Source organism: Manis javanica, chromosome 7 (genome assembly GCF_040802235.1).
Source record: "Manis javanica isolate MJ-LG chromosome 7, MJ_LKY, whole genome shotgun sequence".
NCBI lineage: Eukaryota > Metazoa > Chordata > Mammalia > Pholidota > Manidae > Manis > Manis javanica.
The window spans coordinates 84,068,648-84,096,100 of record NC_133162.1 but is presented as its reverse complement, the minus strand read 5'-3'; the positions used below and the strand labels follow the sequence as shown (position 1 = coordinate 84,096,100).

The following is a 27,453-nucleotide window of genomic DNA, read 5'->3' as shown; positions in this document are numbered from 1 at the left end:
CAAAAATACATCAAGAGAATCATACACCATGACCAAGTGGGATTCATCCCAGGGATGCAAGGATGGTACAACATTTGAAAATTCATCAACCTCATCTACCACACAAACAAAAAGAAGGACAAAACCATATGATCATCTCCATAGATGCTGAAAAAGCATTTGACAAAATTCAACATCCATTCATGATAAAAACTCTCAGCAAAATGGGAATAGAGGGCAAGTACCTCAGCATAACAAAGGCCATATATAATAAACTCACAACTAACATCATACTGAACAGCAAGAGGCTGAAATCTTTTCCTCTGAGATCAGGAACAAGACAGGGATGCCCATTCTCCCCACTGTTATTTCAACATGGTACTGGAGGACCTAGCCATTGCTATTAGACTAATCAAAGAAATACAAGGAATCCAGATTGGTAAACAAGAAGTTAAACTGTCACTATTTGCTGATGACATGATATTGTACATAAGAATCATAAAGACTCCACTCCAAAACGACTAGAACTGATATCAGAATACAGCAAAGTTGCAGGATACAAAATTAACACACAGAAATCTGTGACTTTCCTATACACTAACAATGAACCAGTAGAAAGAGAAATCAGGAAAACAGTTCCATTCACAATAGTATCAAAAGAATAAAATACCTAAGAATAAACCTAACCAAAGAAGTGAAAGACCTGTACCCTGAAAACTATAAGACACTCTTAAGAGAAGTTAAAGAGGACACTAACAAATGGAAACTCATCCCATGCTCTTGGCTAGGAAGAATTAATATCTTCAAAATGTCCATCCTGCCCAAAGCAATATACAGATTTGATGCAATCCCTATCAAGTTACTAACAACATTCTTCAACGAACTGGAACAAATAGTTCAAAAATTCATATGGAAGCACCAAAGACCCCAAATAGCCAAAGGAACCCTGAGAAAGAAGAAAAAAGTGAGGAGGGGATCTCACTCCCCAACTTCAAGCTCTACTACAAAGTCATAGTAATCAAGATAATTTGGTACTGGCACAAGAACAGAGCCACAGACCAGTGGAACAGATTAGAGACTCCAGACATTAACCCAAACATATGTGGTCAGTTAATATTTGATAAAGGAACCATGGACATACAATGGGGAAACAACAGTCTCTTCAACAGCTGGTGCTGGCAGAACTGGACAACTACATGTAAGCGAATGAAACTGGATCGCTGTCTAACCCCATACACAAAAGTAAATTCAAAATGGATCAAAGACCTGAATGTAAGTCATGAAACCATAAAACTCTTAGAAAAAAACATAGGCAAAAATCTCTTGGATGGGAACATTAGTGACTTCTTCATGAATATATCTCCCTGAGCAAGGAAAACAAAAGCAAAAATGAACAAGTTGGACTAAACAAGCTGAAAAGCTTCTGTATAACAAAGGACACCATCAATAAAACAAAAAGGTACCTTACAGTATGGGAGAATATATTCATAAATGTCAGATCCGATAAAGGCTTGACATCCAAATATATAAAGAGCTCACGCACCTCAACAAACAAAAAGCAAATAATCCAATTAAAAATAGGCAGAGGAGCTGAACAGTAGTTCTGCAAAGAAGAAATTCAGATGGCCAACAGACACATGAAAAGATGCTCCACATCGCTAGTTATCAGAGAAATACAAATTAAAACCACAATGAGATACCACCTCACACCAGTAAGGATGGCCACCATCCAATAGATAAACAACAACAAATGTTGGCAAGGTTGCGGGGAAAGGGGAACCCTCCTACACTGCTGGTGGGAATGTAAGTTAGTTAAACCATTGTGGAAAGCAATATGGAGGTTCCTCAGAATGCTCAAAATAGACTTACCATTTGAGCCAGGAATGCCACTTCTAGGAATTTACCCTAAAGATACAGCACTCCAGTTTGAAAAAGACAGATGCATCCCTATGTTTATCGCAGCACTATTTACAATAGCCAAGAAATTGAAGCAACCTAAGTGTCCATCAGTAGATGAATGGATAAAGAAGCTGTGGTACATATACACAATGGAATATTATTCAGCCATAAGAAGAAAACAAATCCTACCATTTGCAACAACTTGCATGGAGCTAGAGGGTATTATGCTCATTGAAATAAGCCAAGCGGAGAAAGACAAATACCAAATTATTTCACTCATCTGTGGAGTATAAGAACAAAAGAAAAAGAAGGAACAAAACAGCAGCAGAATCACAGAACCCAAGAATGGACTATCAGCAAAGGGAAATAGACTTGGGAGAACGGGAGGGTAGGGAGGGATAATGGTGGGGAAGAAGAAAGGGAATATTATGATTAGCATGTATAATATTGGGGGTGATGGAAAGGGGAGGGCTTTGCAAAGCAGATAAGACAAGTAGTGATTCTACAGTGTCTTGCTCTGATGATGGACAGTGACTGTAATGGGGTTTGTGGGTGGGACTTGGGGTGGGGGAGAGTCTAGTTAACATAATGTTATTCAAAAAAATAATAAATAAATTTTAAAAAAATAACTAGGGATTTAAAAGAAACATTTACTTGGTATCAGAGGATCAGTCGCTTCTTCATAGCCCAGGGAGCTTAGCATGGTAGCCCTTTAGGAGTGAATACCTCTGGGGTCCAAGTTGGAAATTATTGTAGTGAAAACTGAATTATAGCTTTAATTAATACAAAAGAAATTGTCATTATCATTACCATCTTCTTTAACATCATCATCACTATTATCAACACCATTTGCATGGTCAAAAGCATTAAAATTTATTTAAGTGTTTATTTTATCCCAGGCACTGTGCTGCAAATTTTACATGCATTATCTCATTTGTTCCTGATGCTATGGGGAAGATACTTTGCTAGTTTTGTTTACAGATGATAAAACCTCATCTTAAAAGGCTTCATTAACTTGTTCTAAGGTCCTAGAGCTAATGAATGGCAGTAATTGGACTAGAACTAGAATTTCTTTCCCCCAAACCTATGTTCTTAGCCACCAATAATGAAAAAAGTAATCTGGAAAGAATATAAAGCCTAAACTACTAATTTTAAGATCTCTGGTTAAGAGTTTGCTATTAGGCAATATCAAATTTTATGTTATGGCTAAAATAATTTTCTAGCAATATGAATAATTAAGAATATGTTCCTTAATTTTGTAATTTCTTACTTCTATTTTCAGTACAGATTGAAGTGCTAGAATGGAATACTTAATCATTACAATTCAGAGGACTTCAGAGGGCTGAATTTTTCAAGGAAGATATTTAAAATAAGGAAATGTTCTTTCAATATAAGCTACTATTTTTAAATGTTTTGCTCATCTTTTTTTTTTCTCTTGCCTTAGGAAAAGTCGGATGTAGGCATAAGGAAAGAAGTCGATGGAATGGGAACATCTGAAATAAAATATGGAGACTCAGTATGCTATATACAGCACATAAATACAGGCCTGTGGTTGACTTACCAGTCTGTGGATGTGAAATCTGTGAGAATGGGGTCCATACAACGTAAGGTAAGATGACATAAAGACCCTATTATGGGAGTCATTTTTTATGACTAAAGAACACAAACACAAGACGGAAAGAGGAAGCTAACATTTTGAACCACCTGCTAAAGTACATGATGTACATGTTAAAGGTCAAATACCACCATAATATACTCTTCGGTTTTTGTAAAGTGAACAATACCCGATGTTATGTCATGTTTTAATATTAAGCGAAGAAATATACTCTTCCCTGGACTCTAGCTTAATCTACCCAGTTCACTTTGTCCTCCATACTGCTTCCGGGATTATGTTTCTGAAATGCAGAAACACCTGTGCACAATCACCTCTATGCCTTCCCTGACACCTCACGGCTTATGAGACAACTGCACTGTTGAATCATGAGAAGCTGCCCTCCCTGACCTGCCTCCCACCTGTCCCGGCTCTGCTATTCTCAGTCGGATCTCCAGGCACCACCTTGAGCTTTACGAGAGCACCACTTCAAGCACATTCTTTGCGGTCCCACACAGAAAAATAGCAAAAACATGGCTTTTACACATCTATGCCTTTGCATATACCGTTTCCTCTCTTGGAATGCCCTTTAAAATATCTTTTTTCCACCTAATTCCTATCCGTTCTCCAGAGGTTAAGTTTAAAGGTGATCTTAGAAATTCTTCCTGTCTCAGCTTATCTCCTACACCCTTCTTTGTCTTCTTATAATATTTGTGTACAGCTCATTAAATTTTTTATACAGGCCTTGTGCTATTTTATTTACTAGGCTGCTCTCATAAATGTTTCTTTCCTAATTTTTGAGCTCCCTGAGGGTGAGTACATGTTACGAGATTGTTCATAGTTAATATTTTTACACCAACTGTAAAATGTAATATAGTGCATGGAACCAAATAACAAGACAGATATTATTTCTACAAATGTGAGACCTTGGAAAGGAAGACTATAGTGGGGCAGAAATTTTTATCTGCAATTATATTTATTAATCATAACATCTACATATTGCAGTGTAGTTTGTTCAAGTAACTGTGGTCTCTTTAGAGGGACCAGTTGTGATTTTAGTGGAGAGGCTGATTCTGCTTTGATGGAATTGGGCTTAAATGCATCCTTGTACTGCCTCCTTCAGAACCTGGGATGGAGAGCCTGGGGCAATTCTCCCACAGACCCGGATAATCTTTATAAGATGACCCCTTTTCCTTGAGGTCTTTGATCTAGGCTCATACGTTGAAGTGCGTTAGTTTGTATTCAGTATTTGTAAAGCACTCCTTATTTCCTGTGACCGAGCTTCGTTCTTATTAACTTTTTATTATGTAACACTGAAATGTATGCAAAGAAAACAAAATAGTACAATGAATCCTCACGTATCTATCACTCATCTTCACCATTTCTAATGCTCTCCTGCTCTTGTTTCATTTACACTTCCACTGGCCTCTTGCCATGTCTCACTAGATTATTACTGTTACTTACTTTGGGTTTTTAGAGTTAAAACTTAAAAACATTGAAATGCAAAAAATTAACTGCAGGGTTTTGAAAAAAGGCTACATCTGTGTGACCCATGCCCTTCACAATATGAAACCTTTCCATTTCTGCAGAAAGTTGTGCAGCCTTCCTTTCCAGCTTTCTTCCCCAGGGTTAACTATTTTTGTAATCCTCTCCCACCATTCATTAGTTTTACCAATGCAGACACTTGATATAAATGAAATGGAATCATGCAGTCCATACTCTTTTGTATATAGCTTCTTGCACTTATGAACTGTCTCTCATTTTTATCCAAGTTGTTGGTTGTTTGGATCCAAAGAGTTGAAGTTGCTTTTTGAGATCCTCAGAAGATGAAAAGTTGGAGGCTAGACTTAAGTTCAGTTCACAGACTAAAGGGGAGGTATAGAGAGAAAGGTGTGTGACAAAGGTATAGAATCACGACTTCATCCATCTCCATTACTAGACTCATGTATTTTGTTTGTTTGTTTGTTTTTCAAGGCAGGAGAGCCAGGGAGGCTTTTATTGAGAGAGAAAGTGAGAGAACAGTCAGAGCTCCCAGCTCATGCCAGGAGGGGACAAGAGAGCCCTAGACTCATGTATTTTATTTTTATATTCACAATTGCTGGTGCCTGAAACATAGTAGATATTCTACCAATATTTCTTGAAAGAAAATATATTTTCAAGGGTGTGATGTTACAGTTGAGTTGATGAGATCCCACATGTACCTGTTAGCTTGGTCTCCAGCTGCCTTCCATTTGCAGAATTTTGAGCAAAGAGGGCACTGTGTTAGCATTTCACAGTGAACAGGTAATGTCCACATTCATAGCAGAAGAGTTTGATTGGACTTGACTGGGCTTTGAAACAAATTTTTATTTTGATAATGATGTCTGGTCATGGCCAAATCTTTTTCCAGATTTAGCAGATTTTCTTCTTGATCTTTTCTCCCCAATGTTTTATTTTCAAAAATTTCAGATATACAAAAGGTTAGAAGACTAATCCAATTACCACATAACCTCGAATTAGATTCAACAATTATTAATAGTTTGCAATATTAACATTTCTTTCTTCCATCCCTTCTCTCTCTCTGTATGTATGTGTATCTGTACATACACACACACACACACACATACACACACACACACACACAGTACCTTTCTTATACCTAATAAAAGTGATAATTCCTTTATATCATCTAATATCCTGTTCACACTTAACATTTCTTCTACTGTCCCAAGAATGTCTTTATATGCAAATCAGGATCTAATCAGGGTTCATGCATTTGCTTATTTTTTATGCTTCTTTAGTCTAGAATATTTATTTCCTCATCTTATTTTTGTCTAGAATATTTCCTCATCTTATTTTTGTCCAACGCAATTGACGTTTTAAAGAAAGTAGGCCAGTTATAGAATGTCCCATGTTCTGGATGTATCTGTTTTTTCCCATTGCCTATGTTCTTTGTGATTGCCATAAACTTGAAATACAGTCTCGGGCTGTGCTGTCCAAATCAGGAGTTACTATCTACATGTGGCTCTTTAGTTCTTGAGTGTGGCTAGTGCTATAGGCACTGAATTTTTAGTTTTGTTTACTTTTAATTAATCTAAATTAAAAGGTTATACTTAAGCTATTTTAAAGCTTATGTAGTTCTGGAACAGCTTAGGTCTGTAAATGTACATTTCAACCATAAAAGTCATAAATTCTAAAACAATTCAAGTATTTTCTCTAATAATTTGGTATCCAAATCAAAATATTCTTTACATATAAAATACTGGATTGTTAAGACAAAAAATTAAAAACAGGGTGATGTAAGATATCACATGAGCAAATTTGTATATTTATTACATGTTGAAATAAAAATATTTTGGATATATTGAGTTACATGTGTCATTAAAATCAACATTGTCTTTTCAAATAAAAGATTCTAAAATGTTCTAGGAAAATTCAAAGCTATATGCAAGCATACTTTGGAGATTTTGTGGGTTTGGTTCCAGACCACTGCAGTAAAATAAAGTGTCATGAAATATTTTTTTGGCCTTTTCAGCCATTTAAAAATGTAAAAGCCATTTGTAGCTCACAGGCTGTACAGAAAAGAACAAGAGGCCATAGTTTGCTTATAACCTGGTCAGGACTAGTCTACCATTAGAATATATGTTCTTTGAAGAGTCATTATAAATCATTTGTGAAATCATCTAGTCCTGGCATCTTATAGATACCGTAACTTAAATTTTTGACCAATCTCCTTTAAAAATGCTGATCTCATCAAATTTTCTACTTAGTTTGAAGGATTCCTTTCAATTTTATTTTTCTAGAAAGCCACCATTTCCTCTGGGATATTCAATTATGTTTAAACAATTTTTTTTTGCCATGGAGTTCCACACAGGACTGTCTTATTACAATTTTATAATTTTAATGTCTTTTATATCTTATATCCCAGTCTTTGTTTTTGTTGTTTTTTTTCTCTCTCTGTTTTATCTTTAGCCTGGTTTATGAGAGGTTTATGTATTTTATTTATCTTTTCAAGGAATCAGTTTGGATTTATTTATTGCTTCTGGTATTTTATCTTATTTCTAGTTCATTAATTCCTCTTTTTATCTTCATTAATTACCCTTTTCAACTTTATTTTTCTCTTTTAGAGTCTTGAAATGAGTAATATATCCCTTCATTAGAGTCTTTTTTCTTTTTTCTCTGTGAAGGTTTTTATGCTAAAATATTTCATTTGCATACAAATCTATCTCTGTCTCAGTGATTTGATAGAAGGAGCTCCTTTGACATTGCTTTCTAGATAGTTTATAATTTTAGTTCTAGTTACTGATTTTAGTTCAACTCCCATGACTAGAACCTAAAATATCTTGCTACAAGTATTGAGTGAGAGCAGCTAGACACAAAGCTTTCATTTATACATTGTCCACAACTGACCTTTGCTGTTGAAAGTCAGGGAGGTGGGGAACATTGGGAAGAATAGTGTCCAAGGGAGCACCAGGGGAGATTTTAAGGCGCTATAACTAGCTCTATCAATCTGGGGCTTGTTATAGGGTGTGTTCACCTTGTAAAATTCATTCAGCTGTTCTTTTAAGATTATTGCATTCCTCTTTTCTCATGTTATACTTTCTTGGAAAGTTCAAAAACATGAAGCCTAACAAAATAACTAATAAAATAAAAATGTGTTTTTAAAAGAACTTAGATGGCTTAGAAGCTTTGCTCAGTACTAATTAATTGGCCAGTCTATATTCAGTATTAGTGTATAACTGGTATACTAATATAATGGTTTCCTTTGCTGCTTTGTTTGGAGTTTCCTTAGACTGTGAATCAGTTATTGAACATAGATAGGTGAAAACACTCTGGTGTTTGTTTTACCCAGCTCAATGTGTGTATTAATTTATTCTTTAAAACCAATAACTGAGTCATTCTTTAAAACAACTGAATGAATATATGCTTAGGAATATATAACTAATAATGAATTTGTACATAATATTACCTTCATATACTTTACCTGTATGCAACAGCTTTAAAGTCCCCTCTATCTGTGTTTTGATTGTTATGGCTCACATTTTTGCGTGTTCATCTTCATACCTGTTTGGAAAAGAAATGTTGGAAGTGATGGCATTACTTCTGCTTTCCTACAGGCTATTATGCATCATGAAGGCCACATGGATGATGGCTTAAATTTATCTAGATCTCAGCATGAAGAGTCACGGACAGCACGGGTCATCCGGAGCACAGTCTTCCTTTTCAATAGATTTATCAGGTACATTTTCTTTTGTTGTGGTTGTTTGATGTTTTATTTCAATTTTCTTATTGGATTTACAAATAAAATACTATAATATACAATGGTAGTAAATTTCATATAATTTGGTATGTCAGTATAACACATTAGAAAATACTAATTAGATGATTTCATGTCTTTTAATGAACTTTTAAAAAAGGAGTGTGATTTCAAAAATTTTATGTGTAACTGGATGATAGCTATAGGTCAGCATTATTTTATAACATACCCTCCTACTAGATCTACTTAATTCCCTTTCACACTGAGGGCAGTGAAGCCTAGATACATTGTGAGTTTTGAAATGTGTCAAAAAATAATGTGATTCTTGTAATAACTAAATTTTCCCACCTAATAATGGAAACAATTGTATTTTCTACAAACGAGATCAAGCTCCTCCTAGCCAAAGTATTTTCTGATAACTTACCACTATGCACTCTGATTAATAATGGATATTATCTATCTCTTTAAACTTGCTGATATATTGGGAATATGCACATGGATTTAGGTATTTGTGTGTAGCAATATATATATATATATGTATATATTCATACATATATACACTTATCAACACATTTATTTATAATTGTTTTTAAAAGTACCTTTATTTGAGAATTGTGAAAATGTGTATATTTCATGTTTGTTGACCAGATTTCTTTATTTATTTTATTTTTTGTGATTTACCCTATTTTTGGTTAATATTTCTATAAGGTTTTTATGAGCTTTTGTTATGTTGGATATATTAGCCCATCATCATCTATAAATTGCAAACATCTAAATATCTTCCAATTTCTTGGTTTGGAAAAAAATTTTTAAGGGTTTTTTATAGTAGTTTACTCAATAAGTCATGTTTTGGCTTTACAGCATAAAGCCCTACACCACCCAAGATTATGTCAATATTCACTTATTTATTCTCTGCTTCTTTTATAAACTGGCCAGTTGTGTGTATGTGTGTATCTGTGTGCATACTTTTTTATTTTTTATTTTGATATCATTAATATACAATCACATAAGCAACACTGTGGTTACTAAATTCCCCGCATTATCAAGTCGCCACCACATACCCCTTTACAGTCACTCTCCGTCAGCGTAGTAAGATGCTATAGAGTCACTACTTCTCTTCTCTGTGCTATAATATACTGCCTTCCTCATACTCCCCCACATGTTATGTGTGCTAATCGTAATGCTCCTTCTTCCCCTTCTCCCTCCCTTCCCACCCACCCTCACCAGTCCCTTTCCCTTTGGCAACCCATTCTTGGGTTCTGTGAGTCTGCTGCTGTTTTGTTCCTTCAGTTATTGCTTTGTTCTTATGCTCCACAGATGAGTGAAATCACTTGGAACTTGTCTTTCTCCCCCTGGCTTATTTCACTGAGCATAATACCCTCTAGCTCCACTCATGTTGTTACAAATGGTAGGATTTCTTTTCTTCTTATGGCTGAATAATATTCCATTGTGTATATGTACTACATCTTCTTTATGCATTCGTCTACTGATGGACACTTGGGTTGCTTCCATTTCTTGTTTTTTGTAAATGGTGATGCAATAAACATAGAGGTGCATATGTCTTTTTGAAACTAAAATACTGCATTCTTAGGATAAATTCCTAGGAGTGGAGTTCCTGGGTCAAATGGTATTTCTATTTTGAGTTTTTTGAGGAACCTCCATACTGCTTTCCACAATGGTTGAACCATTTTACACTCCCACCAGCAGTGTGGAAGGGTTCCCCATTCTCCGCTTTTGTTGTTCCTAGTCTTTTCTATGTTGGCCATCCTAGCTGGTGTGAGGTGATATCTCATTGCAGTTTTAATTTGATTTCCCTGATAATTAGCGATGTGGAGCATCTTTTCATGTGCCTGTGGGCCATTTGAATTTCTTCTTTGGAGAAATGACTATTCAGATACTCCACCCATTTTTTAATAGGGTTATTTACTTTTTGGGTGTTGAGGCATGTAAGGTCTTTATGTATTTTGGATGTTAACCCCTTGTAAGATATGTCATTTACAAATATATTCTCCCATACTTTAGGATGCCTTTTTGTTCTGCTGATGGTGTTCTTTGCTGTACAGAAGCTTCTTAGCTTGATATAGTCCCACTGGTCAATTTTTGATTTTGTTTACCTTGCCTGAGGAGATGCGTTCAGAAAAAAGTTGATCATGTTTATATTTAAGAGATTTTTGCCTATGTTTTCTTCTAAGAGTGTTATGGTTTCATGACTTATATTCAGGTCTTTGATCCATTTTGAGTTTACTTCTGTGTATGGGGTTAAACAATAATCCAGTTTCACTCTCTTGCATGTAACTGTCCAGTTTTTCTAACACCAGTTGTTGAAGAGGCTGTCTTTTCCCCATTGTATAAATCCATGACTCCTTTATTGTATATTAATTGACCATATATGCTTGGGTTTATATCTGGGCCCTTTATTCTGTTCCACTGGTCTATGGGTCTGTTCTTGTGCCGGTACCAAATTGTCTTGATTACTGTGGCTTTGTAGTAGAGCTTGAAGTTGGGGAGCGTCATCCCCCACGTTTTATTCTTCCTTCTCAGGATTGCTTTGGCTATTTGGATTTTTTTTGTGGTTCCATATGAATTTTAGAACTATTTGCTCTAGTTCATTGAAAAATGCTGTTGGCATTTTGATAGGGATTTCACTGAATGTGTAGTTTTGCTTAGGCAGGATGGCCATTTTGACAATATTAACTCTTCCTATCCATTTATTGGTATCTTCTTTAATTTCTCTCATGACTGTCTTGTAGTTTTTAGAGTATAGGTTTTTCATTTCCTTGGTTAGGTTTATTCCTAGGTATTTTATTCTTTTTGACGTAGTTGTGAATGGAATTGTTTTCCTGATTTCTCTTTCTACTAGCTGATCATTAGTGTATAGGAATGCAACAGATTCCCATGCATTAATTTTGCATCCTGCAATTTTGCTGAATTCAGATATTAGATATAGTAGTTACGGAGTGGATTCTTTAGGGTTTTTTATGTACAATATCATGTCATCTGTAAACAGGGACAGTTTAACTTCTTCCTTGCCAATCTGGATGCCTTTTATTTCTTTGTGTTGTCTGATTGCCGTGGCTAGGACCCTAGTACTATGTTGAATAAAAATGGGGAGAGTGGGCAACCTTGTCTTTTTCCCGATCTTAAAGGAAAAGCTTTCAGCTTCTCACTGTTAAGTATAATGTTGGCTGTGGGTTTGTCATATATGGCCTTTATTACATTGAGATATTTGCCCTCTACATCCATTTTGTTGAGAGATTTATCATGAATAGATGTTGAATTTTGTCAAATGCTTTTTCAGCATCTATGGAGATGATTAAATGGTTTTTGTTCTTCTTTTTGTTGATGTTGTGGTGGATGATGTTGATGGATTTTCAAATGTTGTACCATCCTTGCATCCCTTGAATAAATCCTTCTTGATCATGATGCATGATCTTTTTGATTTATTTTTGGATTTGGTTTCCTAATATTTTGTTGAGTATTTTTGCATCTATGTTCACTGGTATATTGGTCTTTAATTTTCTTTTTCTGTGGTGTCTTTACCTGGTTTTGGTATTAGAATGATGCTTACCTCATAGAATGAGTTTGTTAGTATTCCCTCCTCTTCTATGTTTTAGAAAACTTTAAGGAGAATGGGTATTAAATCTTCAATAAATGTTTGATAAAGTTCAACAGTGAAACCATCTGGTACAGGAGTTTTGTTCTTAGGTAGTGTTTTGATTACAAATTCAATTTCCTTGCTGGTAATCGGTCTATTCAGATTTTCTGTTTCGTCCTGGGTCAGCCTTGGAAGGTTGTATGTTTCTAGAAAGTTGTCCATTTTTTCTAGGTTATCCAGTTTATTAACATATAATTTTTCATTGTATTCTCTCATAATTCTTTGTATTTCTGTGGTGTCCTTCATGATTTTTACTTTCTCATTTCTGATTCTGTTTATGTATGTAGACTCTCTTTTTTTTCTTGATACGTCTGGCTAGTGGCTTATCTATTTTGTTTATTTTCTCAAAGAACCAGCTCCTGCCCTCATTGATTCTTTCTATTGTTTTATTCTTCTCAATTATTATTTATTTCTCCTCTAATCTTTATTATGTCCCTTCTTCTACTGACCTTGGACCTTATACATTCTTCTTTTTCTAGTTTCGTTAATTGTGCATTTATACTGTTCATATGGGATTGTTCTTCTTTCTTGAGGTAGGCCTATATTGCATGATACTTCCCTCTTAGTCATTTGTCTCTGTATATTGTTTGATCTCTGTTTTTATTTTGTCATTGATCCATTGATTATTTAGGACATGTTATCGAGCCTCCAGGTGTTTGTGGGCTTTTTTGTCTTATTTGTGTGATTTATTTCTAGTTTAATACCTTTGTGGTCTGAGAAGTTGGTTGGTACAATTTCAATCTTTTTGAATTTGCTGAGGCTCTTTTTGTAGCCCAGTATATGATCTATTCTTGAAAATGTTCCTTGTGCACTTGAGGAGAATGTGTCTCTTGTTGCTTTTGGATGGAATGTTTTGTAGATATCCCTTAGGTCCATCTGTTCTAATACGTTGTTCAATGCCTCTGTGTCCTTACTCATTTTCTGTCTGGTTGATCTGTCCTTTGGAGTGAGTGTTATGTTGCAGTCTCCTAAGATGAATGCATTGCATTCTATTTTCCTCTTCAGTTCTATTAATTGTTGTTTCACATATGTATGTGATCCTGTGTTGGGTGCATAAATATTTGTAATAGTTATATCCTCTTGTTGGACTGACCCTTTTATCATTATGTAGTGTCCTTCTTTGTCTCATTACTTTCTTTGTTTTGAAGTCTATTTTGTCTGATACAAGTACTGTAACTCCTGTTTTTTTCCCAATTAATTGCATGAAATATATTTTTCCATCCCTTCACTTTTAGTCTCTGTATGATTTTGGGCTTGAATTGAGTCTGTTATAGGTAGCATATAGAAGGGTCTTGTTTGTTTAGCCACTCAGTGACTCTGTCTTTTGATTGGTGCATTCAGACCATTTACATTATAGTGATTATCAGTAGTTATGTACTTATTGTCTTTGCAGGCTTTAGATTTCTCATTACCAAAGGTTAAAGGGTAATTCCCTTACTATCTAGCAGTCTAATATAACTCAGTATGCTATTACACACACAACCTAAAGGTCCTTTTTTTTTTCTCTCCTTTTTCTTCCTCCTCCATTCTTTATAATTAGGTATCATATTCTGTACTCTTTGTCCCTTGATTGACTTTGGGGGTCATTGATTTGATTTTGAATCTGCTTAGTAAATAATTGCTCTACTTTGCTGTATATTTATTTCCCCTGGTGAGAGCTATTTAGCCTTAGGAATCCTTCCATCTATAGCAGTCCATCCAAAATGCACTGGTGAGTCGGTCTGGGGGAGGTAAATTATCTCAGCTTTTGCTTATCTGAAAAATTTTTTTAAATTTAAGTGATAACCTTGCCAGGTAGAGTATTGTTGGTTCAAGGCCCTTCTCTTTCATTGCATTAAATGTATCATGCCATTCTCTTCTGGCCTGTAAGGTTTCTGCTGAGAAGTTTGATGATAGGTTGATGGGCTTCCCTTGGTGATCTTTTTTCTCTCTCCGGCTGCTTTTGAATGTCTGTCCTTGTCCTTGATCTTTGCCCTTGGAATTATTACATGTCTTGGTGTTGTCTTCCTTGGGTCCCTTGTTTTGGGAGATCTGTGCACCTCCATGGCCTGAGAGACTATGTCCTTCCACAGATTGGGGAAGTTTTCAGCAATTACCTCCTAAAAGACATTTTCTATCCCTTTTTGTCTCTATTTTTCTTCTGGTACTCCTATAATGCAGATATTTTTCCATATGGATTAGTCACACAGTTCTCTCAATATTCTTTTATTCTTAGGGATCCCCTTTTCTCTCTGTGCCTCAGCATCTTTGTATACCTCTTTTCTAATTTCTATTCTATTTACTGCCTTTTCTACTACATCTAATCTCCTTTTTTAAATTCGTTTTGTTATCATTAATCTACAATTACATGAAGAACATTATGTTTACTAGGCTCCTCCCTTCACCAAGTCCCCCCCACAAACCCATTACAGTTACAGTCCATCAGCGTGGTAAGATACTGTAGAATCACTACTAGCCTTCTCTGTGTTGCACATCCCTTCCTATGCCCCACACCACATTATACATACTAATCGTTAAGCCCCCTTCCCTTTCTTATTCTCTGCCCTTATCCCTCACTTCCTACTCATCCTCCCCAGTCCCTTTCCCTTTGGTGACTGTTAGTCCATTCTTGGGTTCTGTGATTCTGCTGTTGTTTTGTTCCTTCATTTTTTTTGTCCTTATACTCCACATATGAGTGAAATCATTTGGTACTTCTCTTTCTCCACCTGGCTTATTTCACTGAGCATAATACCCTTTAGTTCCATCCATGTTGCTGCAAATGGTAGAATTTGTTTTTTTCTTATGGCTGAATAATATTCCATTGTGTATATGTACCACCTCTTCTTTATCCATTCATCTACTGATGGACATGTAGGTTGCTTCCATTTCTTGGCTATTGTAAATAGTACTGTGATAAACATATGGGTGCATCTGTCTTTTTCAAACTGGGCTGCTGCATCCTTAGGGTAAATTCCTAGAAGTGGAATTCTTGGGTCAAATGGTATTTCTATTTTGAGCATTTTGAGGAACTTCCATACTGCTTTCCACAATGGGTGAACTAATTTACATTCCCACCAGCAGTGTAGGAGGGTTCCCCTTTCTCCACAACCTCGCCAACATTTGTTGTTGTTTATCTTTTCGATGATGGCGATCCTTACCGGTGTGAGGTGATATCTCATTGTGGTTTTAATTTGCATTTCTCTGATGACTAACGATGTGGAGCATCTTTTCATGTGTCTGTTGGCCATCTGAATTTCTTCTTTGGAGAACTGTCTATTTAGCTCCTCTGCCCATTTTTTAATTGGATTATTTGCTTTTTGTTTGTTGAGGTGTGTGAGCTCTTTATATATTTTGGATGTCAACCCTTTATCGGATCTGTCATTTATGAATATATTCTCCCATACTGTAGGATACCTTGTTATTCTATTGATGGTGTCCTTTGCTGTACAGAAGCTTTTTAGCTTGATATAGTCCCACTTGTTCATTTTTGCTTCGGTTTCCCTTGCCTGGGGAGATAAGTTCATGATGAAGTCACTCATGTTTATGTCCATGATATTTTTGCCTATGATTTTTTTCGAAGAGTTTTATGGTTTCATGACTTACATTCAAGTCTTTGATCCATTTCGAATTTACTTTTCTGTTTGGTGTTAGACAGTGATCCAGTTTCATTCTCTTACATGTAGCTGTCCAGTTTTGCCAATACCATCTTTTGAAGAGACTGGCATTTTCCCCATTGTATGTCCATAGCTCCTTTATTGTATATTAATTGACCATATATATTTGGGTTAATGTTTGGAGTCTCTATTCTGTTTCACTGGTCTGTGGCTCTGTTCTTGTGCCAGTACCAAATTGTCTTTATTACTGTGCCTTTGTAATAGAGCTTTAAGTTGGGGAGTGAAATCCCCCCCCACTTTATTCTTCCTTCTCAGGATTGTTTTGGCTATTCGGGGTCGTTGGCAGTTCCATATGAATTTTTGAACTATTTGTTCCAGTTCATTGAAGAATGTTGTTGATAATTTGATAGGAATTGCATCAAATCTGTATATTGCTTTGGGCAGGATGACCATTTTCACAATATTATTTCTTCCTAGCCAAGAGCATGGGATGAGTTTTCACTTCAGACCTCTTTAATTTCTCTTAAGAGTATCTTGTAGTTTTCAGGGTATAGGTCTTTCACTTCCTTGGTTAGGTTTATTCCTAGGTATTTTATTCTTTTTGATGGAATTGTGAATTGAATTGTTTTACTGATTTCTCTTTCTATTAGTTCATTGTTAGTGTATAGGAAAGCCACAGATTTCTGTGTGTTAATTTTGTATCCTGTGACTTTGCTGTATTCTGAAATCAGTTCTAGTAGTTTTGGAGTGGAGTCTTTAGGTTTTTTTTAATGTACAATATCATTGTCATCTACAAATAGTGACAGTTTAACTTCTTCTTAACCAATTTGGATTCCTTGTATTTCTTTGTTTTTTCTAATTGCTGTGGCTAGAACCTCCAGTACTATGTTGAACAACAGTGGGGAGAGTGTGCATCCCTGTCTTGTTCCCGATCTCAGAGGAAAAGTTTTCAGCTTCTCACTGTTCAGTATTATGTTGGCTGTGGGTTTATCATATATGGCCTTTATTATGTTGAGGTACTTGACCTCTGTACCCATTTTGTTGAGAGTTTTTATCATGAATGGATGTTGAATTTTGTCGAATGCTTTTTCAGCATCTACGGAGATGATCATGTGGTTTTTGTTCTTTTTGTTGATGTGGATGATGTTGATGGATTTTCGAATGTTTTACCATCCTTGCATCCCTTGGATTAATCCCACTTGGTCATTGTGTATGATACTTTTGATGTATTTTTGAATTTGGTTTGCTAATATTTTGTTGAGTATTTTTGCATCTTTGTTCATCAGGGATACTGGTCTGTAATTTTCTTTTTTGGTGTTGTTTTTGCCTGGTTTTGGTATTAGGGTGCTCTTGGCTTCAAAGAATGAGTTTGGGAGTATTCCCTCCTCTTCTATTTTTTGGATAACTTTAAGGAGAATGGGTATTATGTCTTCTCTGTATGTCTGATAAAATTTCAATGTAAATCCATCTGTCCCGGGGGTTTTGTTCTTGGGTAGTTTTTTGATTACCTCTTCAATTTCTTTGCTCGTAATTGGTTTGTTTAGATTTTGTGTTTCTTCCTTAGTCATTCTTGAAAGGTTGTATTTTTCTAGGAAGTTGTCTATTTCTTCTAGGTTTTCCAGCTCATTAGCATATAGGTTTTCAGAGTAGTCTCTAAGAATTCTTTGTATTTCTGTCGCGTCTGTCATGATGTTTCCTTTCTCATTTCTGATTCCGTTGATGTGTGTTGTTTCTCTTTTTCTCTTAAGAAGTCTGGCTAGAGGCTTCTCTATTTTGTTTATTTCCTCAAAGAACCAGCTCTTCGTTTCATTGATTTTTTCTATTGTTTTATTCTTCTCAATTTTATTTATTTCTTCTCTGATCTTTATTATGTCTGTCCTTCTGCTGACTTTAGGCCTGGTTTGTTCTTTTTCCAATTTCAGTAATTGTGACATTAGACTATTCATTTGGGTTTGTTCTTTCTTCTTTAATTATGCCTGGATTGGTATATACTTTTCTCTTAAGCCTGCTTTCACTGCATCCCACAGAAGTTGGGACTTTGTGTTGTTGTTGTCATTTGTTTCCATATATTGCTTAATCTCTATTTTGATTTGGTCATTGATCTATTGATTATTTAGGAGCATGTTGTTAAGCCTCCATGTGTTTGTGGGCCTTTTTGCTTTCTTTGTACAATTTATTTCTACTTTTATACCTTTGTGGTCTGAAAAGTTGGTTGTAAAATTTCAATGTTTTTGAATTTACTGAGGCTCTTTTTGTGGCCTAGTATGTGGTCAATTCTGGAGAATATTTCATGTGCACTTGAGAAGAATGTGTATCCTGTTGCTTTTTGATGTAGAGTTCTATAGATATCTATTAGGTCCATCTGTTCTAGTGTGTTGTTCAGTGCCTCTGTGTCCTTACTTATTTTCTGTCTGGTAGATCTGTGCTCTGCAATGCATGGTCTGTTGAAGTCTCCTAAAATGAATGTATTCCATTCTACTTTCTCCTTTAGTTCTGTTAGTATTTGTTTCACATATGCTGGTGCTCCTGTGTTGGGTACATATGTATTTATAATGGTTACATCCTCTTGTTGGTCCGAGCCCTTTATCATTATGTAATGTCCTTCTTTATGTCTTGTGACTTTCTTTGTTTTGAAGTCTATTTTGTTTGATACTAGTACTACAACACCTGCTTTTTTCTCCCTGTTGTTTACATGAAATATCTTTTTCCATCCCTTGACTTTTAGTCTGTGCATGTCTTTGGGTTTGAGGTGAATCTCTTGTAAGCAGCATATAGATGGGTCTTGTTTTTTTATCCATTCAGTTACTCTATGTCTTTTGATTGGTGTATTCAGGCCATTTACATTTTGGGAGATTATCAATAGGTGTGTACTTATTGCCATTACAGGCTGTAGATTCATGGTTACCAAAGCTTCAACGTTACTTTCCTTACTCTCTAAGAGTCTAACTTAACTCACTTCATATGCTATTACAGACACAATCTAAAGGTTCTATTCTGTTTCTTCTCCTTTTTCTTCCTCCTCCATATTTTTATATATTAGGTATCATATTCTGTACTTTTTGTCTATCCCTTGATTGAATTTGGGAATAGTTAATTTAAGTTTGCATTTGCTGAGTAAGTAGCTGTTTTACTTTGTTTACTGTGGTTTTATTATGTCTCGTGACAGCTATTCAACCTTAGGAACACTTCCATCTATAGCAGTCTCTCCAAAATAGAGTGTAGAGATGGTTTGTGGGAGGTAAACTCTCTCAGCTTTCGCTTATCTGGAAATTGTTTAGTCCCTCCTTCACATTTAAATGATAGTCTTGCTGGATAAAGTAATCTTGGTTCCAGGCCCTTCTGCTTCATGACATTAAATATATCATGCCACTCCCTTTTGGCCTGTAAAGTTTCTGCTGAGAAGTCTGATGTTAGCCTGATGGGCTTACCTTTTATACGATCTTATTTCTGTGTCTGGCTGCTTTTTTTAGTCTGTCCTTATCCTTGATCTTTTCCATTTTAATTACCATGTGTCTTGGTGTTATCTTCCTTTGGTCCCTTGTGTTGGGAGATCTGTGGATCTCCATAGCCTCAGAGAGTATCTCCTTCCCCAGATTAGGGATGTTTTCAGCATCTACCTCCTCAAATACACTTTCTGTCCCTTTCTCTCTTCTTATTCTGGTATCCCTATAATGTGAATATTGTTCCATTTGGATTGGTCACACATTTCTCTCAATATTCTTTCATTCTTAGAGATCCTTTTTTTCTGTCTGTGCCTCAGCTTCTTTGTATTCCTCTTCTCTAGTTTGTATCTCATTTATCATCTACTCTACCACATTCAATCTGCTTTTAATACCCTCCATCATGCTCTTCAGTGATTGGGTCTCAGACCTGAATTCATTCCTGAGTTCCTGGATGTCTTTCCATACCTCTGTTAGCTTGTTGATGATTTTTATTTTCAACTCCCTTTCAGGAAGAGTCATGAGGTCCATATCATTTAAATCTTTCTCAGGTGTTTTTTTGATAATTTTACTCTGGATCTGGTTTCTTTGGCATTTTGTATTTGTATATGGTGCCCTCTAGTGTCCAGAAGGTCTATTCTGGAGCTGCTCATCCCCTGAAGCAATGTTGGGGGTTGCATGGGAGTCTTATTCGTACCTGTGGGGAGGAAAGAGCTGTTCCCTGCTTCCTGGCTGCTGTGCCTGTCTCCATTGTCCAAACCAGTGGGCCAAGCCCACAGATACAAGCTTTTGTCCCAGAGCATCCATATATGGATCCCTGCTTTCCACAAGTGGCCAGAATCCCAGTCTCCCCAGGAACTCTGCCTGTCCCAGCTTTCCAACCCTGTAATCAGAAGAGTGTGATGAAATCACCATGAAATGTAGGTTCGTTCCCCCAGAGCAGATCTCCGGAGCTAGGTATTCAGCAGTCCCCAGGCCTTCCACTCCCTCCCTGCTCAGTTTCTCTTCCTCCGGCCAATGAGCTGGGATAAGGGAGGGCTTGGGTCCCGCCTGGCCACAGCTCTGGTATATTACCCCATTCAGTAAGGTCTGCTCTTTTCTCCAGGTGTATGCAGTCTGGCACATCCTCTTTCCTGTTACTCTCTCAGGATTAGTTGCACCAACTATATTTTCTAATCGTATCCAGTTTTAAGAGGAAGCCTCTGTCTCTCCTCTCACACCACCATCTTTAATCCCTAATCTGCTTTTAAATCCCTCCATTGTATGTGTCATTTCAGATATGGAATTTCTTAATGATTTAATCTTGTCCTAAATTCATCCCTGAGTTCTTGAATATTTTTATATTCCTCTATGAGCATATTAATAATTTTTATCTTGGACTGTCTTTCAGAAAGTTTGATTAGTTCAGTTTCATTTTGCCCTTTTTCTAGTGTTTGGAAAGTTTTGTTTGAACCAGGTTCCTTTATCGTTTCATATTTGTATGTGGCACACTCTCGTGTCCAGAAGCTCTAGTCTCTGGAGCTGCTCAGCCCCTGGAGTGATGTCAGGGGTAGGTGAGCAGTGCTGGTGCCTTGGGGGACAAAAGTGCTGTTTCCTGCTTCCTGGCTGCAGTGCCTGTCTCCACTGTCAGAACCAGTGGGCGAGCACACACATGTAATCCTCTGTTCTTTTGTCTGTAGCTGACATAGGCTGGGCCTCCCTGTGGCTGGACTGACACCTGTGGTCAGGCTGCTTGTTTGTGGGCTAGTTCTGCTGGCCAGGCATAATGACCAGCAGACTGTGTATCACAATGAAGGCCCTCAGAGCTGAGTAGCCATCTAGGAGGATGGATTGCCTAAAGTTCCTGAATGTTCCCAACCTGCTGGACTGAGTGAACCCAGACAACCTTGTCTACGCATCCCTTCACCCATGCAGTAAGCTTCATGCAAATCCTGCCTCTTCAGCCTTCCTCTTGCTGCTAGAAAGCCTCTCAGACTGCCCGCCTTTCCTTTGTTCCACAGCAGCCGGATGTGGATCCCCGTCCTCCACAAATGGCTCGAATTTCTTTCTGCCCAAGTATTTCACTTGTCTTAGCTGTCCAACCCCTCTAATTACCAGAGCATTATGCAATGTAGGTTTTTCCTCCCAAGATCTCCAGGGCTGAGTGTTTAGTAGCCCTAGGCTTCCACCCCCTTCCTTCTTCATTTCTCTTCTTTCCGCTGTTGAGCTGGAATCGGGGAAGGACTTGGGTCCTGCCGGATCAAGGCTTTGGTATGTTACCCTGTTTCATTAGGTCTGCTCTGTTCTCCAGGTGTATGCAGTTTGGTGTAGCCTTATTTCCTGTTGCTCTTTTAGGATTAGTTGTATTAACTACAGTTTCATAATATATGTGGTTTTGGGAGGAATTGTCTGTCTCAATTCTCACACCACCATCTTGAATCCCTGTGTGCATACTTTTAAAATCAAAGAATGTGTGCAGCTTTCAGCTTCATCATATCTTTAGCATTTATGTCATTTCCCTGCCCCATCTAAACCCTAATCCTTATCAGATGCAGTAAGACTAAGTGGTGGTGTAGGCATCAGATTTTCATATTAGTTTTGTATTGTATAACTTTTAAGTATTACTTGTATTTATTGGTGTATCATTTCATATCATACTTATTTCTTATAATAAACCTTCTTACATTTTAATGCAGTGCAAAATTAGTGATCAAGATGTAGCACTTCAAAATTATAACTTATTTTAGAATCAATTCATGTTAGCTTTTTCCTTTGTGTTTATTTTATTAGTTTCTCTTGACTACAGCCCAATCAGGTCTATAAGAATATAGGAAAATAATCTTAAATATTTAAAGTAATCAATTTCCCTTTAATTGTATCCATTAATACTGAAATTTCAAATACAAAGGACAGTTTTTATTACAATGTGACTTCTGTAGTGTTTTCAGTGCCCCTACAGAGATTTCATATAAGGAATAGCTAACTGAATATCAGAGGAAAAAAACTGATTATTTGTTTTTAAACATGTTTCGTCAGAAGGATACTGTATCAGTGTTTAGAATTAATATATTGATGGTATAGCAGAAGTGACATTTTGTATGTCGAATGAAAAACTATAACTCATCTTGTATATAATATACTTTAGCACATTTACTCTTTGCTCAAGACTACACTCAAGTATATATGTTTTAAAATAGTAGCTGTGATTTGGAAGATGAATTTTAGCATTTAACAATTGCTTACCTGTTAGTTAGAAAACCAAATATGAGAAATTTAGATTTTGTGCAAGAGTATTTACTGAATTATGTATTTGCTGCTTATTGAAATTCAGGTTTTGGTCAGATTATTTCAATGAAATTCCCTTATTATACCTATCCTGATAGAATATAGTGGGTGTATAACCCATATTTCACTAAAAAGATTACCTGGTTCCCACTCTGATCTGTAATATTTGTTTTCTTCTGCTTGCCTAGGTCTTAATTTGTTCTTTATCTAGTTTCATAAATTAAAGGCTGACATCATTAGTTTGAGACTTTCTTTTGTAATATAGTTATTTACTGCTGTAGATAGAATGGCACTTCTCAATTTTTGATGTGCTGTCTTTTTATTTCCCTTTTTGATTGCTTCTTTGGCCAACAGATTATTTACTTTCAAGACATTTGGGATTTTCCAGGGATCTTTCTGTTACTGATTTCTAATTTAATGCTATTGGGACCAGAGAACATACTGCATAACATTGAATTATTTTAAATTTACTGAGACTTGTTTTACATTCCAGAATGTGCTCTATTTTGTTAAATGTTCTGTGTGCACTTGAAAGGAAATGTTCTATATGCCCATTCACCTCTTTTTGGGTGAAGTGTTAAAAAATGTCTTTTATCTAGTTGCTTGATAGTGCTCTTTTGATCTCCTGTTTCCTTACTGATTTTCAGTGAACTTGTTTATTAATTATTGAGAAGGGTATTAAAATCTGTGTATATTTAGATTTTTATATTTCTCCTTGCAATTGTATTTTGAGGCTCTTATTAGGTGCATGAAAATTTTGAACTATGTCTATTTGATGAATTGACTCCATCATTGTTATGAAATTATCTTTTAAAAAAATAAATGGTAATGCTATTCACTATGATGTCTACTTTGCATGATGCTTAGGTAACATTCCAGACCTATTTTTTTGCTTGGTATAAGTATTGTATGTATTAAAAATCTTTTGCTTTTAACTTAGTTGTATCTTTATAGTTACATCAATTTCTTTTAAGCACTATGTAGTTGGATCTTGATTTTTTTATCCAGTTTGACAATCACTGCCTTTTAGTTGTGAAGTTTAATTTGTTTACTGTTATATAATTACAGCAAAATTCATTTAAGTCTACCATCTTATTATTTGTTTAGTATTTATCCCCTTCACATTTTTTTCTGCCTTCTTTTGTGTTCGAGAGTATTTTCTATGATTCTTTCATATCTCTTTGTTGGCTTATTAGCTTTAACTCTTTTTTTGTTGTTATTTTATGGTTGCTTAAGATTTATAGCATGTATTTTTAACATCACAGTGTACCTTCAGGTGATTTTATCATTTTGGATACTATAAGAATATTCAGAAGTATACTTCTGTCCCAGCTTTTGCGCTATTTATGTCATACATTTTGCTTTTCTTGGTGTTATACATCCTATACTATATTTTTATCATTTTGGTGTATTCATATATATCTTACATATGTGAGCATATATCTTGTATATTAGTGCTTATTTATCATTTCAGTTGCTCATTATTCCTTCTGGAAGATCTGTATTTCCTTTGGGTATCTTATCCTTCTGCCCAGTGGGCTTCTTTTAACATTTCTTATAGTGCAGTTCTGCTGGAGATGGACACTTTCAGCTTTTGTATGTATGAAAATGTCCTATTTTGGCTTTAAGTAATATTTTTTCCAGGTTCTAGATTGACTTTTTTTTTTTTGGTTCATTGATTTCTCACCTTATTGGTTATTGCATTTTGTGCTTCTTTACATATCTGGTCTTTTGCTTAGTTGCCAGACATCATGAATTTGTTGGGTTCTGGATATTTTGTTTTTCTGTGAATATTCTTGAAATTTTTCTGCGATACACTAGTTGGAAACAGTTTGAGTCTTTTGGAATTTGCTTTCAGAATTTTGGGAACAGGAGCAGAGTAGTGTTCTGGGCTAATGATTCCCAATTACTGAGGCAAGACTATGTGTATACTCCATTTGATGTCCCCATAAATTATGATAAATTCAATTTGGGAAATGGCTAATGGCTTGCAATTCCATGTTTCCCCTGTCAAATGTAGTTTAGGACCTCTTTGCTAATTCTATTTCAGATCCTATGTGAGGATTGGTTACTGTTCTCACTAATCATTTTAGGGTCTAGACCGTTCCTTGCCTTGAGTAGTTTACTCACATGCATGTGCTAATCAGTACTCTGTTGAACATTTGAGAAGGACACTGTGTTGTTCTCCTGAGTGCACTCCTGTATTTCTGTCTCCCCTTTGATAGTATGTTCAGCAAACTCTAGCAATCTTGGTGTCCCTAGACTCTCAGCAATTTCTCCTCAATTCAGGGACTCCTCCATGCTTAACTTGGGTTCCCCTATCTACTTTGTGGCCTAGAAATTCTCCCAAGGCAAATAAACTGGTGCAATTATAGTACTCACCTGGCTTATTTCCTGTTTCTCAGGCATTCTACACTTTATTCCTTGACATCCAGTGCTTGAAATATGCTTTTCCCTAAATATTTTGGGTTTTTTTTTTTTTTTTTTTTTGGTGGGGCAAAGGTTTGTTTCAGAAGAGAGAGTAAATACTATCCCTGTTACTTTACCTGGCCAAAATAACTCAAGTGTGGTTGGTTGATCTGTGCCATTCCTTTTTAAAGATGAGATTCCATGTTTCTCCTATCAAATGTAGTTTAGGACCTCCTTGGTAATTCTGTATTGATATATTCTTCTCCTTTAGGTTACTCATTCCAAACCTACCACCAAATTACCATCTTTTCCTGTGCTATCTATAATCTGCTTTTGAAAGTGTCTCCCCTAGGACTACCTAACATATACCATGGATATGAGTCTCTATCCTTTTCTTACACTTAACTGACCTTAATTATGTTCTAGTTTTTCAAAAAATTAAAACTTTGATTTCTTTTTGCTACTTTTCTTTCTAGACTATTTACCTGTAAGTTATATTATTTAATTCATCATGTTTATAAATATTTCTGTGATGTGTGGGTTTAGCCTATATGCTCATTAGCATTGGACTATTAAAATTCCTGAATTTATACAATTCTTTAGTATATCTTGGAATCTTTCAAAGGTGTTACATAATTATAGAACATTATAAAGTATATTTTAAGTAAAACAATTTAATCCTTCTGTATTATTTATGAAAGCACCACAAGTCTTTAATGTCAGAACCTTTATAATATTTGCACCCATGTATTTTTCAAAGTTTTCAAAGTAAATTATTGTTAAGCATTCATTTTATCAGTGCAGATTTTACTACCAAGAGCCTCATTTAAAAACTGTGTACTCAAACTTCTTTTTCTAATTCTTAGAGTGAAAGTCAAGATCATTTAGTTTCTATTAATTTATGTTTTTCTTATGCAGTTTATTTCCTGTGACCATTCTTAGGTTGGAGTAGTGGTAGGGTGAGTGTGTTTGTGTTTGTGTGTGTGTATTTGTGTTGTTTTTAGGGGAAGGTGTTCTATTTTCTGAACTGCAAAAAATATATATAAAACATTTTTTAGCTCTAGGTATATTAATAAGTGTATTCTAAAGTAAATGATATAAGGGAAGAATTTGTGTTTGGCAGTAATATGGTTTAATGTTCACCTTACAAAATATAGAGATGGTATCCATGGTTTTAATTTTTGCTCTGACATAGTGTGGAGAGTTCTTTGGTTTTCCCAACTGATATTTCACTTCATTTTTTTGTCCTTGGTAAATTAGGATGATAAATATCTCTATATTAGATAGACATTCTAAAACTTAGCATAATTCAGCAATTTTAGAGTTTTGGATAACATTTGTCAGACAGACTTTTTGTGGAAAGTAATTGGGTAGTCATGTTTCTGATAACAGATATATTCAACTTAATAACCTAAAAACTGACATTTACTATTGTTTCTCTTTAGGTTTGAAAATGTAGGTATTATATCTGAATCCCTTTTGGATTTCATTCAGTTTAGTGTGATGAGAGTTGAGTTTGACTCTATTGTAAATGCATTGTGATACAATTCCAATATATTGTAAATGTATGACTCAAATATATTCATAAATATATTTATGATTTGATTTATGGTTCAGTTTATCCTATTAGAGTTAAAAGGATAAAATGCTTAGAACAGAAATATTTCACTGCATATGAATTTTCATTTTAAAATGGTAGACGTAATTTTCTTCTAAAAAGTCATTTCCATTGCTTTTATGGGTAAAGAAAAACTTATAGAGATGATAAAACTAGGTGAGAAATGAATTACATTGATATAATTGATATGGAATTTAGTCAAAAACTTTAAAATAGTCATGAAATTTTACTATTTCTACTGTTTATGAAGCTGAAGTCAAATATTCCAAAATTTTCACCAAGCTTTATGCAAGTGATGACACATTTTTGAGCTTGTAAAGTTGAAAGGTAAGCTAATTGATTTATAAGGCTTCTATTTTTTTTAAATAGAAAAATCTAATACAGTCAGATAATTAGCCAAAAACTTTTCTTTGGAGTAAAATATTGTCATGCAGTTTTGCTGACACAGGGAACAGGAGGGGAAGTATAATATTTTTTATGTATTGTGGCTGGTTATGACTTATGTGACTATTACTTGATCATCTATAGTATGGGCACTCTCTCTTTTATGAGGTCTGTTGTATATTTTTTAATGAACTTCTTATTTTGGAACAATTTTGCTTTACAAACACCATATTTTAAAGTTCTTCCCAAATATACTCAAAGCTATAAGTTTTAATACACAGAATCTCAGAAAGCTCAACAAATTAGCACATTTACATGCTAGTAATGTTTGCCTCCAAAATGTGCGTGATGTTGTTTCTTCATCTAATTAAATAAACACTTTTTT

The 27,453-nt window shown here is 35.4% G+C and overlaps 1 protein-coding gene across 5 annotated transcripts in view; it reads left to right on the top strand.

Annotated features, from left to right (window-relative positions):
* RYR2 (ryanodine receptor 2) overlaps positions 1–27,453 on the top strand; it is an 894,209-nt gene that overhangs the window by 439,858 nt on the left and 426,898 nt on the right. For all 5 annotated transcript variants that reach the window (XM_073241246.1, XM_073241245.1, XM_073241243.1 and 2 more), the window contains exons 13-14: positions 3,323–3,487; positions 8,566–8,687. In XM_073241246.1, coding sequence (XP_073097347.1) covers positions 3,323–3,487; positions 8,566–8,687 — 287 coding nt within the window. The remainder of the gene's footprint in view (positions 1–3,322; positions 3,488–8,565; positions 8,688–27,453) is intronic.